Source organism: Hippichthys cyanospilos, chromosome 21, assembly GCF_059441005.1.
Source record: "Hippichthys cyanospilos isolate Australia breed blue-spotted pipefish chromosome 21, RoL_Hcya_1.0, whole genome shotgun sequence".
Taxonomy (NCBI): Eukaryota; Metazoa; Chordata; class Actinopteri; order Syngnathiformes; family Syngnathidae; genus Hippichthys; species Hippichthys cyanospilos.
In genome coordinates this window covers 14,931,397-14,944,976 of record NC_142389.1, presented here as the reverse complement: position 1 = coordinate 14,944,976, position 13,580 = coordinate 14,931,397, and the positions used below count along the sequence as shown (strand labels likewise).

At 38.4% G+C, this 13,580-nt stretch overlaps 1 protein-coding gene and 1 long non-coding RNA gene across 2 annotated transcripts; one reads left to right on the top strand and one right to left on the bottom strand.

Moving 5' to 3' along the window:
* Positions 1–324: 324 nt before the first annotated feature.
* LOC148406711 (uncharacterized) lies at positions 325–2,076 on the bottom strand. Its single transcript, XR_015864049.1, has 2 exons — positions 956–2,076; positions 325–758 (listed from the first exon to the last, which is right to left on the bottom strand). It is a non-coding gene; the product is annotated as an uncharacterized LOC148406711 (long non-coding RNA).
* Positions 1,754–8,338, top strand: c21h6orf47 (chromosome 21 C6orf47 homolog). Its single transcript, XM_088405444.1, has 3 exons — positions 1,754–1,990; positions 2,231–3,516; positions 6,841–8,338. Exon 2 carries the CDS (start codon positions 2,639–2,641, stop codon positions 3,506–3,508), a length of 870 nt encoding a protein of 289 aa, XP_088261570.1. The 5' UTR covers positions 1,754–1,990; positions 2,231–2,638; the 3' UTR covers positions 3,509–3,516; positions 6,841–8,338.
* The last annotated feature ends 5,242 nt before the right edge of the window (positions 8,339–13,580 follow it).

Here is a 13,580-nt window from a genome sequence, read left to right as displayed (position 1 = left end):
CAGTGTAATGTGTCTGGTATGATTTGTCTCTGTCTCCGACAGTTTACTGTTCCTCGTTTCTGTATTACTCCACACACATGAAGTATTTTTTGAGGAAATTTTGGTATCAAAGATTCCGTAAGAGAACAATACCGCCTCAACGCAAAACCAGGCCTTATTGACTCAAACTCACTAAAAGAGCGAATCCGCCTTCACTTTGTGCTAATTACAATTCTTAATGTATTCGTTATTTCTCTTGTTTCTCCTTGTCACTAAAATTACTTATTGTCATGGGTGACCCCCCAAGCCCGAACAGGATAAGGACCCCGACAGACAATCGAGGGGTTGAGTCCAAAGAGTTTATTATAACAGAAAGCGCACGTCTGGCGTGGTAAACAAAGGTATCCTAAAAGGGAACAGGAAAGTACAAACAAAACTCACAAAGTACAAAATAAGGGAGAGACGAGAACGTCTAGGTAGAATCAGTCCGACTGAGAAAGAAGGCAACAAGGGGGCAGAGGCTGCAGGAGAGCGACTAGAAACAAAGTAACAACAGAAAACATTAAGAGAGCAAAATACAACTAGAGCAAAGTACCAAACAAGATCAATAGGAAGAAGGACGCGGGGCAGGAGATTTCACTAGGCGATGAGAGTATGGCAAAGGAATAACCCAGCGTTGCTCTCCTGTAGCGGCCAGCCTTAAAAAGACCATGATGTGGGTGATGGGGAATAGGTGCGCCAGGCTGGTGACCCTGCTCCCTCGTGGCACAATTGAAACTCTGCTTAGGCACAACAAACAATACAGAGAACCCACAGGACAAACAGAAACATGACACTTATGCGCTTTTATTCGCTTTACTTTCTGGTCATAATATCACATTTCACAGCCTCTTATTCAATTTCAATCAAGAGGAAGTGAAACCTTACCACACACTGGCCGACAGAAATTAAATTGGAAAGATGAATGTCTTCTTACCTTGTCAATTATGGCACCAGAATTTCTGCCTGTCGGTCCAATATGTGGTCCCAAATCACTTCGGGGTCACCAGATGTTGGATGGCGAGCTTTTTGGGGTCCTTCCGCGTGTTCCTCCAATTCCAGGTTCGGTCAATAACTGGACTCCAGAGGCATGAAACGCTTCAAGTTATCAATGCAGAATATTCTGGGCACAAATGTGATGCAGGCAAAGGCTGTGATAGAGCACAAGTGCAAAGAGTGCGTCCAAGGTAAGTTCTTTATACTCTTAGGAGGAAGTTACCGAAACTTATTAAAACAAAAGTAATAAAAACGAAACAAACTTAGCAATTGTTTGGGTATTTTTCCCCCTGGACAGAAAGCGAAGCAAAACTGGATGCAGCTGGTTTGAACGGAGTGCACTCTGTTACTAAGACAAGGTCATACAGAGTTATAAAGCAGCACACAAGCATGGCTAAATATGTTATACAGTCTTCACTATATATGTTATGATGCAGTCTTCACTCTCCATTGTTATCATGTTTGATCATATAAGATTTAGCCAGATTAACCAGATCAAAGTGTTAGGTCCAGTGGTTCCACATAAAGGGTATTGAGAATACAATTGTGGCTTGACTTCTTCACAATTCGGGTGTATTATGTCGAAGACTTAAGTTAACTGGGCCGTCCAGTTTAAAAGATATAACTCTTATAATAGTCGACTCGCTATATAGAGTGAACGTGACAAATTAAAACGAAATTCTTCAAACTGACGAGTTTTTTGAAGCATTACAGTAGCACATTGTTTTATTTTGAAAGAGAACCGATAGTCTGCTCTATTTCGTTTTCTGTTTAGTGATGCATGTTAACTATTTCTTTGGCAGGGAACCCCTATCCTTGCACCAGGCCGTATTTGAATGAATTGCCTTTTCCCCGAAATTGTACCATCACAACACGACATCCGACAAGCACAAAATTGTGACTTGTCTTGGGGTCGGGGGGTTCAAGCTAAACTATCGTATGCGCTAGCAGTGACATCCAGACAACGTCGATGAAGGTGATCTTTTTATTTTTTTAATGTGTATGTTATCGATGTTAACAATTATTGAGGATATTAACAGGCTACAACATTCCATGTCACACATTTACTTAATGTGTCTTTTAAAGAAAAGTTGGCAGAAATAGCTTTTTCAAATTATCTGACTTGACCGAGATGTACATGTGCAGTGTTAGCTTTGCTGAACTGTCTACGTGGAAGGATCAAATCGAGACTCAACTTTCTCCTTTACGTTTACAGGTACACGGAGTAAAACAGGTCTCTAAACACTGGAAAAATTGTAGCTGTTTGTCGAATTATAACGTTGGATACATGACGCCAAAGACGTCAAATCGGCCCACCGAAACGAGACTCGTATTTACTTCCGCATTTGGCCAACCAGAATTGCAAGCGTTTTCGAATCAATACGAGTCGTGATTATTGAACGCTGCATACTCATTTTGTGGACTTTCAAGCTACAATGGTTTCATTTTTTTACATAGCTGCACCAACATTATGTATAACTGGCAGTTAATGTTATTTTCCAGTTAGCTTTTAACTAGACACTCTTAAGACAAAATAAACTGCCCCCCCCCCCCACACACACACACACACACACACACACACACACACATTTCGAGTGAACTGTGAAAAGTACCTTAAACAACCATGTCATCTGTGGTAGGAAGAGCATGGAGTTGGGTTAGCTCCTGGGGTAGCATTGCTGCTTCAAACAAAACGATGGATAAAGTTGAGATCAAAAAGCACACTGGCTCCAGTGAGCTGGGAGGTTTTGATCAACAAAAATACCAAAATAGTCAGGGAGAGGACGAGTATTGGGAAGCTCAAGAGAAGCTACAACCTTTGGAGATTGAAGATTCGTGTGCAGTAAAACAAGAGATAAAGGCAACTGTTGAACATGTTCCAAGATGGTGGAATAAATATCTTCCAACAACGTTTCTTCCCTGGAGAAGGAATACACAGCCAAGTAAACTCAAGCAAAAAAAACAGCACATCAAGGGTGACGATCGGGATATTGACGGGGACTTTTCAGACTATAGTACACCTCCTCCATCCCCAACTCCACATTCCCATCTAGCATCCCCTTTTCGTCTCTTTGTGCACAGCTGGAATGTGGAATTATTTCCTGAGCACTATGAGATCTGCTTCAACTTCCTCCGCCATCTGTTCGACTTGTTCGTGGTAGGGTTTCTGTGGATCGTGTCACCCCCCGTCAAGCTCATCTTGGAAATTTTGGGGATCCAGGGGCCACTCAAGCTTTGGCTACATGGCATGGCCATGTTTTTTGTGTCCACAGCAGGAATGGCTGGACTCCTCTGGCTGATCCAGGACCATCTCCCTGAGTTTGCTTTTATATATGGTATTGTGCAAGCCTTAGTAATCTCTGTCAGCTTGAAAAAGAGTGTGCTGTTTGGATCGGAAGAAGAAAAAACACAAATGAAAGAGAGCAACGAAACTGTGGCGGCAGACGAAGACAAAGAAATGCTTTGTGCAAGGAACAAAACGAAGACAAGCTAAGCTTTTTGGTAAGTGTTATTAATAGTGTAGCAATGTCATTCATCTCTTGACTTCTATTTGGCCGAGGTTAAAATGCAATGTATTTACTGTAGTTGGCTATGTAATTATGTTTGGTTGCTACCTGTATATGCTTGTTACAATATGCTCTGCGATTGAGGGGAAAAAAATGTACCTAGCTGATCTAAAAATAATAGCATGTCTTGATTTGAACCATGGTGTGTTCACGATGAATGCTCATGGCTTGAATGCAATCATGTCATTATCTTCTTCATCAGGGGTCACCAACAAGGTGCTCGCAGGTACCAGGTGGCACCCAAAGATCACATGAGTAGCTCGCAGGCCTGTTCTGCAAAAAGCTTACAAGTGATAGAACATTGGTAATTTTTGATGGATTTTACAAACAATTATACATGTATTACATTTACATTACATAATACACTTGATGGACCTATTTACTACAGCTGTTCCTTAATTATTGTGAAAAATCATTAACATGATCAGTGTCTTAACACAGAAGTAGCTCTCAGTTTCAAAAAGGTTGGTGTCCCCTGTTCTTCTTGATCCATCACAGATAGCTTCTGTTGTTGTCCTGTTCATTCTAGCTATTTCGGTTCAGTTTACCATTGGAAATGAAGTGTGAAACCAGCTTTAACCACTGACAAAAAAGACCGGCTGTCCTTTTGGGACAATTCAGTTTTTCATACATCCAAATGTTTTGTGATATATTTGCAGGGAAATTTAAAATGGTTTTGGTTAGATACCACAAATAGTTGCAGTGGAGTTAGTCATGTGCCACAAAATGAAAAGTTCACATTTTGAGCATTTCAAAATCGTGAAGCCTCAATTAAAAAGAACCATAAAAAGAACCAATCAAAACCATTTCTTTATAAATAGGTATTTTTATGACCGCATTAGTCTAAACCAGGGGTCGGCCACCCGCGACTCCAGAGCCACATGGGGCTCTTTAGCGTCTCCCAGGAGCATTTTTAAAAATGTACGTAAACTAAGAAAGAATAAATATAGTTTTTGTTTTTGATGAGTATAGTAAATAAAAAAAGTCAACATATCTGTCAATGAAGATAAGATACACATTTCAGCTCGGCGTGTTTGGCAAGCAGATGAGATGGTACAAGGCTCCTCTGCGTGTGTTTTGAGTTACGCCGATTAGAACGCCGATTTTTGCAACACTTATTTACGCCTATTGGCACCCAAGATGACCTCAACAACGCAGCATAGACAAAACCATATTTATAGTGAATTTTCCTGCTTAAATAAAACTTGACTGGGCTAGCCATGAGTCCCAAGATTGCTAGTGATGTTAAAGGGAGAAGTAGAAGATGATTTATATGGAAACGATGCTGGAGATAATCAAGAAATACGAAGCTAGCCTAGCCTAAGCTACCCTTATGAGGGAATATGTGCATAACAAGCGCCACTCAAAGGTAAATAAATCCTTTCTATAATTTTAATTTATGATGTTTTCTGATTTTATACATGTATATTATATATACGTAGCACTTACTGTACTATTTTGGTACCAATTGTACAATATGTACAATTTTGATGTTTTTACCTGTGTTTCTAAACACATTAGCTATTTAACATAGGTTCGGATTGCCCACCATATGGTGAATTAACCTTACGAGCCCAACCACGGAATAGATTAATCTCGTAACACGGTGGGCCCACGTGTTACGAGATTAATCCGTGGGCCCCCGTGTGACGAGATCAATCCGTTCCGCGGTTGGGCTCGTAAGGCGAATTCCCGGAGGAGAACCCGTGGCAAGTGCATTTATAGTTCCTGTATTTTTCGGACTATAAGCCGCAACTTTTTCCTCATGTTTTGAGCCCTGTGGGTTATTGTCCAGTGCGGCTTATCTGTGTGTTGTTGTTTTTTTTTTTTTTTTTTTGCTAGTCACCAAAATGTGTGTATCTGTTCGATGTGTCAATGTATGGAACAACTATCAAATAGAACTGAAAATATGTCAATCAATGGATGTGCTCAAAAAGTTAAAACAATATATTATTAAAAAAAATGTTTAAATTTAATAAGAGAATGTATAACATTTTGGGTAAATTTGGGATGTTTAATTATTCAATGTGTTTTTATGTTCACTAAAAAAAATCTATCAAACAAAAGTAGATTAAAAAAAGGATGCTATTGAAGTATTGATTTTGATTTTGAACTGCTATTTAACAAACTGTATTCTGTTGGTATTAATATCCATACATTTTCTATAAATATGTTGGGACTAAACATGCAGGCATGTACAGTCTGTTAAAGAGAGGATGTTGCTGTTGGCAGACAATTACAAAAAAATTAAATAACAAATAAAAAAAAATATCAACTTTCACATACCATATCTCATTTTATTACCTGCAGTTTATAGTCCAGTGCGAGGGTGCGAAAATCAAAGCACAAATTAGCAAGGGATCACGGAACTGTACATTAATATTGTAATGTAAGTTAAACATATAAGCACAACGTATGTGTCATGCGATTCTCTCCAGGATGCACTTGAGGGAAAATAATCATTTAATCATGTAGGCTTTTTTGTCATCAAAGTCATTTTGAAAACTAGCTATATACAATATAGCTAATATAGACACGGGATGTGTTGCTTTTAACTATATGGCTTATAGAAGGCGTTCAATTTTTTGTGGCTACTAACAGTACATATACCTTCCGTTCCCTCTATATTTTTAATTTATAAAACAAAACATTTTAGCCTGTATTTGCAGTTTAAAATTTAAAACAAAAATAGGAAAACCGTTTTGACAACTATTAAGAAAATGTCAATTCTAAGAGTCATAATCAAAATGTTTTTGATTATTACTCTTTTAAGCCAGGTTGGTTTGCACAGTAAGTAATTATGCAGCCACTAATCTGTCTTTCAGCTTTGGATAGGTGAAGTAAACAATGGTTCGAGTACAATGGACTGGAGTTCCATCCTCTTTAAAGGAAACAAAAGGACAGTGACATGATTGTGACAAAGTTGGCAGAATATTAAAGCAAGGAAGCCAATCTCCACTCGAAAAGGCAATCACGCTAACCACCCCTAATTTCCTTCATCCTGGGCATTACAATGAGTATTACATTGGGCAATGGGCATTACAATACAATGAGCCTAAAAAATAGGGACTGACATTTTCTCTCTAGAGACATTTTCCTGAGAGAACCCACACAGGCTGGGGGAGAGCATGTAAACTCCATACAGGAAGGTGGTGGGAGCTAGCTGGATTTGAACTCGGGACGCTGCACTGTGAGGCAAACGTGGTTGTAGTTTTTATTTACTTGTTAAATATTAAATGTCAACTTCTGTCCTCTACAGGTGGTGAATTGTTCCTGCTACCAACATCATCATGAGGTGGTAGGCATCACAGCAGCAACAACAATGGATATTCTTCCACCACACTTTTAAGATGGGTTTAAAATTGTGTTGCAAATTGTACTATAGACTTGTAGACATCCTATTCAAGTCACTTTCAAGTTTATATTTTTATTGGATTGTTGACACTGAAAGCTGGATCATCTAACTGTTAGAGGGCCTGGTTCAATGTTTTTGAAATGTTCCTTCCGCCAAAGATTTGTGGGACACTTTTTTTCCCCAATTTTGCTGTTTTGTGTGAACTTTATCTTTTGCTAACATTTGTGTGAATTGCAATGAACCATTCATGAAGGGCTCCAAAGTGACTACCACTATACTTGAACTTGAACTACTAAATCTAAAACAGTGGCCCTTTAAATTCCAGGTTCTCGTTTGAAAGCAAAATGTTCCCACAGGATCTAATGCTTCAATTGTTTTTTCACTATTCCCAGCAAGCAAGGTGTCGGGATGACTTTAGTCCTATAATATCATAAAGTGGCATTTTATTGGCAGTGATAAAGTGTAATAAGTATTTGCTTTCAAGCTTTGCAAGGAGCAAAATACAAAAAAGTAATCTGTTAAGTTTCTAGCATTCGACCGTAGAAGTTGCACTTTATCTTTTTTTTTTTTTTATTAAAATTGTAATTCTGACACTAACTTGCCAGTTTTCACATTTTTAATGTCATGGGGGTGCCTCCATCACTGTTTTACTAATTACCACCCTTATGTTTGTTATCTATGGTTACGGTTCTCCATAAGATTTTTTGATTGTTAATTCCCAAAGTGGGCTGTCCGTCAGCACAGATGACCAACGAATGACGGGACCTTTGAAATCGTTGAGATAGAAATTCGGTCAGATTTCCATCAACCCAACAACCCCCTTTTGTCTTGTTGCCTCACTTTTACTGTATTGCTGCTGCATATTTTGAATGCAGTGAAACAGTTTAATGACAGACATATTCATTTAAGTCTCAAGTAGAAAAATGGAGAAAAAAAAGTTTTTGGGTAGGTGCTTCAAATTTTGGGAGGGACATTTTACAATGGAAGTGAGCGAAGGGAGCAGTTGACGATGGAAGTTGGAGACGAGCGGCTGTTGTCTGATGGACCGATGATTACAATTGTCAGCATGAAAAAAAATGGCAGCTGGAAAATGACAGAAGGGGGCGGGGCACTGACAACTGTCGGACCAGAAAAAATATTTAACCTCTGGTTAATTCATACATTACTTTTTGATAAAGTATGAAAGTGGAGCAGCTCTGAAAAGAATGTGATGTTCATAAAGTAGGATGTAGTCTTACTATGTATGTGAATAGGCATCTTTATTATTGGTAATTGTGCATTATATAAGCCGTGCATACCTACAGGCCACCTGAACACTCGAGACAGTGGATATTTCTTCAGTGTACTCAACAAATATTCTGATTAAAGCCATCACTGTCCTTTGCAGTGACTGTCAAACTCATTCTTCTTTCTGATCTCATTTGTTGGCTAAATTAAATGCGATTCAAAATGTTGACATGATTTTTTACAAATTGCAAATTGCATTAGACAATTGGAATGTACAGTAATGATGATATCACAATGTGATGGTTGTATTTTCTTTTCACGAATGTCAACTTTAAATTACAAGTTAAACAAAGTAACAGTGAAGTATTCATATAACATGTTTGATTGAATCGTGGAAATGTGTAACATGGGACATTGGAAAATTGGATAACCAAGAAGAATCTCATAAATACCTGTTTCACTGAATGTTTACATTTTGTATAGATTATCTGAATGAGTAATTATATGCTGCACAATTGTGCTCTATTTATAAAATGTTGTCCACAATGTTGATCATATTTGGATGTCAAAATGCTGCTTGTATAAAAAAGATATTCTTCATTTTACAGATGTGTGCCAAAAAATTATGTTCCAGATTCCAGAACATACATCTAAAACTGTAGTCCTGGAGGGCTGCAATCCTGCATGTTTTTGATGCTTCTCTCAAACACACCTGACTCAAATTGTCAGCTCAACAGCAAGCTCTGCAGGAGCTCGACAATGATCCTTATCACTTGAATCACGTGTTTCGGAGAGAGCATCAAAACATGCAGGATTGTGGGCCTCTAGGACTGCAGTTGAGACCTATGTTCTAGTCAAAGTCAAATTTTATTTATGAAGCACATTTAAAAAGACCGTAGACAACCAAAGTGTACAGTGAAATGAAAGTGCAAATAGAAACTGCATGTGTTTGATGCTTCCCTTAAACACACCTGTGTTCAACTGACTAGGACCATTTTCAAGCTTATGCACAACTTGCTGATGAGCTAATCATTTGAATCGGATGATATGGGAAGAGGAACCTGGAAAACACGAAAGACCAGAGCTTGACATGTGTTCTACAACTGATATTGTCTTTAATATATGATAAATTGAAAATGTGATGATTTCTAAAATGTTTTTCCATAATTACAAACTCCAGTTCAAATGGACTTGGAACATTACATATAAAACATAAAAACAATGCAAACTTTTTTACAAATGCTTTTCAACCTACAATTAGTTGAACACACACAATAGTGGTGAGACAATTTTCTGTTAGCGACACATTCCACCAAAATCTGGGAGAGGGGCATATCACCTTTCCTTTTAAAAACATTGAACACATTTGGGAACACAACCTGTTGAAGCATTATAGGTCGAATTGGGTTCTCATTTTTGCACTGCTATTTCAATTAAATCAACAGTGCCATGCCGGGGTTTCGCGCTTCGAAATGAGTCACACATTTTCAGTGGGAGACAGGTCTGGACGGCTGGCAAGCCAGTCTAGTCCTTGCATGTTTTACTGTTGGAACATGTGTATTGGCATTGCTTTGCTAAAATAAGCCAGGAGGTTCTTGACAATGAGTTTGCTTGGATGGCTGCATATGCTGCTCCAAAATGTATATGCGCCTTTTAGCATCAATGGTGCCTTAACCCATGTGTAAGTTATCCATGCTATGGCTACGAACATTACCCTATGCCATTACAGATGCTGGCTTTTGAACTTTGCACCTATAGTTCAGAGGTGTCACACTCCAGTCCTCATGGGCCCGTGTCCCAAATGTTTGCAAGGTTTTTCTCTCCAACACTCCTGGGACGAATTATTCAATCATCAACAAGCTCTGCTGGAGCGTTATTGTGATTCGAGTCATTTGAATCTGCTCTGTTGCAGAAGGAAACATTGAAAACCAGAACCAGGGCCAAGGATACTGGCCCTCAAGGAATGGAGTTTGACGTTTTGAACTATATCAATCTATGCGATTCATTTCTGGCCAGAGGACAAAATGAGCATGGTTTCCCAAAAACAATTTCATGTAAGCAGCATGGTGAAAGGATTTGTGATTTACATTGATTGATTGATTTGCATCTTCTCCCTGTGCCTGTGTGAGTTTTCGCCAGGTACTTTGATTTCCTCACACCTTCCCCAAAACATTGCAGGGTAGGTATATTGGACACTCAAAATTACCCATTGTGTATTTATGAGTGTGAAAAGTTGTTTGTCTATATGTGCCCTGCAATTGGGTGGCACCTAGTTCAGTTAGGTGGATAGTCCCCATCACCCTCATGAGGATGGATGAATGGAATTTCTCTCATGTCGCTGCCTCATCATTTGTGTCCTGTCTGAAGGGACGGAGATGTTTCTTGACGAGGGGGCGGAGTCACAGTCGGATTATTCTACGCCATCCGTTATGTGGTTCCAAGTAGCCAGCCTCAAAGTATCGTTATGCTTGTTATGCAATTTTTTTTCCCGAGTTTTTCCTAGTAGCTGGACTGTTTACACTTTTATCTCTGATTGTCATTCTACTGTTGGGGCCGTTCTCCTCTACAGGATGTGTATTTATTCATACTTTTTCCCCCATGTCTCTTTCTGTTGCATTTTGAAATTAGATCGTTTATTTTTTGTTGTTGTTGTACTTTGCCTTTTTTTTTTTTTTTTTTAAACCAAGCTGCGCAAGCGCTTTTATTTAATTAACATTTGGGGCATCTGACGAGCTTCCTGTCTGTTTGGGTTCCAGATATTGTGTGGTTTCCATGTTATGATTGTAACTGTGTGTCACCTGCACAAACTGTTGACAAAAACAACATGCCTAATAATTTTAGCTATTTAGTAAAACAGGTTCATTTAAAAGCATTTTCTTCTCCGTATCTGGACACATATGGCATGGATCAGTAGTAGAGTGGTTGTCTCCCACCTGAGAGGCTGTGGGTTCAATCCCCCTACTGTTGTGACCATGTTGAAGTGACCTTGAGCAAGATGCTTAACCCCTAGTTGCTCCTGATGCTGTGTCATCAGTAGGTAAATGACTAATTAGTGTAAAGAGCTTTGAGCACCGAAGGTAGAAAAGCAATAGATATGTTTAAATCCATTTACTAGTCCATTTACAGAAGAGATGAGTCCAGCAGCAGTAGACCACAGGTTGATTATGGACAATACGTACACAAGATGGACATACCTATCTTGAGAGACTGCGACCCCAGGGCAAGCTTGCTATGATAACGGTAAATCAACACCTATGTATCCTGTGATTGGATAAGCTCTCCCAGGAGTCTGACAGTGAAATTCTGTCCGTCATTTTCATAAATGCAACCATGAGCGTTGCCCATGGCTAACAGCTTTTGAGATAGACTGCAAATTATATTGCTAGTTTTAGTGTTTCGACCCATACTGGATTTGTCAACTTGAAGTGTTTCACAAAAGCGGCACTGAGACACCAAATCTCGGACGGTTAACCTAAAAGCCACAGTACTTTCAAAAATGTTTGGAGACACCCGTTGAACGCTCTTTCTTGGCATTGAAGTGTCTGCCACAAACACAACCGGAAAGACGCAGTGTTATACACCCGTTTATGAGGAGGTTCAGTGCATTATAAGGGGAGGAGAGAAAATCACTCTGGGTCTCTAAGGGTGGTGGATCATATCTCAAATAAATTTACAGAAACAAAGTACACCCAATAAATATTTACAAATGTAGTGGTGGATTCAAAACATTTATTCTGCTACACAAAAAGATAGAATATTTACAAATAAGAATGGTACTTACAATAAATATGATTTTGAGTCAAACTTAAATGACATCAGAAAAAAGGCTAGCATGCAAACAAAGGATCCAACCTAAACTAATCCAAAAACTAATCACCAACAAGTAACAAAGGGAACACGAGCACGAAGAATAACCCAAAATCACAAGTTGGATCACAAGATAGGGGCCGAGAGCGAAAATGAGCTGCTGCTGATTAACCTTAAACGTACAGATACGTAAATTGCTCAGCATAAACTAAGAAAATATGGATTTGACTTTCAACTAATGATGCACTGTGCGGATCCACATTTGTGAGTGCAAACATTTTATTTGTATTTCTGTCACGTTTGTTATTTGTTAAATCAATGGTATCAAATTTCAAATGTAAAAAAATATATATATTTTAAATGGTTTGGAAGTGTAATGGTGCTTGATTTGCCTTTATATTGATACCTCGAGATATGAAATTAATTCTTCCAGGATGGTTTTCTTATGGTAATTTTTTCATGTCTTGAGCCCTGTTTCTTATGTAAATAATCTAATTTGTGCCAAGCAAAACCAAAAAGTACAAAAATGAGAAACATATCCTTTCAAGGGAGACAACAAATCGGCAAGAAATTATCCAGTATCAGTGGGAGATGGACAGTATGAGGAATTCCGACCAACAGCAGAGCAGTATCTTATGGAGAGGACTAGCATCAGGGCAGGAGATAGCCAAAAGGAGAGCAGGACAACAGAAATGTCTATTGTCCGGTAGGCCAATTTTTAAAGTTTTTGTATCTCAATATTTTTTCTATTGTGAGTCAAAAGCTCTTCGGATGTCATTTTGTATATTAATTTCTGTGAGCTGGGACTTCCACATCCCAATTTTGGAAGGAATATATATATAAATATATATATATATATATATATATATATATATATATATATATATATATATATATATATATATATATATATATATATATATATATATATATATATATATATATATATATATAGTTAGAAAGCCCACATTGTTTTTATGTTTGTAGTTTCGTTCGATGTGCTGTTTGTGTACGATGTTGTAATTTCCCATGCTGTGAGCATTCCGTGAACGCAACACTAGTCTAACGTGCTCCTCACCGTTCAGTCCGTGACATAATTTGATAAAGTTGCTCATTACTCACATTCTAGCACATTTGTGATTGTGTGTATGTGATGAAAGGTGAGTTTATTTCCTTATAACGTTCAATTTGGACATTAGTTGTGTGTTATAGAGCAGGTGTATGCTTGTGTCTGACGTCCTGTACTGCACTTAAATTGTTGTATTCGGCTAGCATGCTAATTATGCTAATAGCGTTTCGTTCATATAAGGAAGCATTTACTGTATTTGTGTTTGGCTAGAGCTGAATGCAGTGAGATTATCAGTTAATGTTATGCTGCTTGTTGAGTAGTGGATTGAATGGTGTATGTACTGTATGTATGTATGTTAACATTTGTTCTTTGTCTGTATTATTGCAGACCAAAGTTAATTAATGTGCTGAATGGAGCAACTGTACATGTTCTTTAACCGGAGCATATCCATCCATATTTTGCCACTCGAAAAAGGAACTAGCTGGAGACATCATCGTAAACCCTGAACCCCACGTTTTATGATCCTCTCCGTTTTATTTAT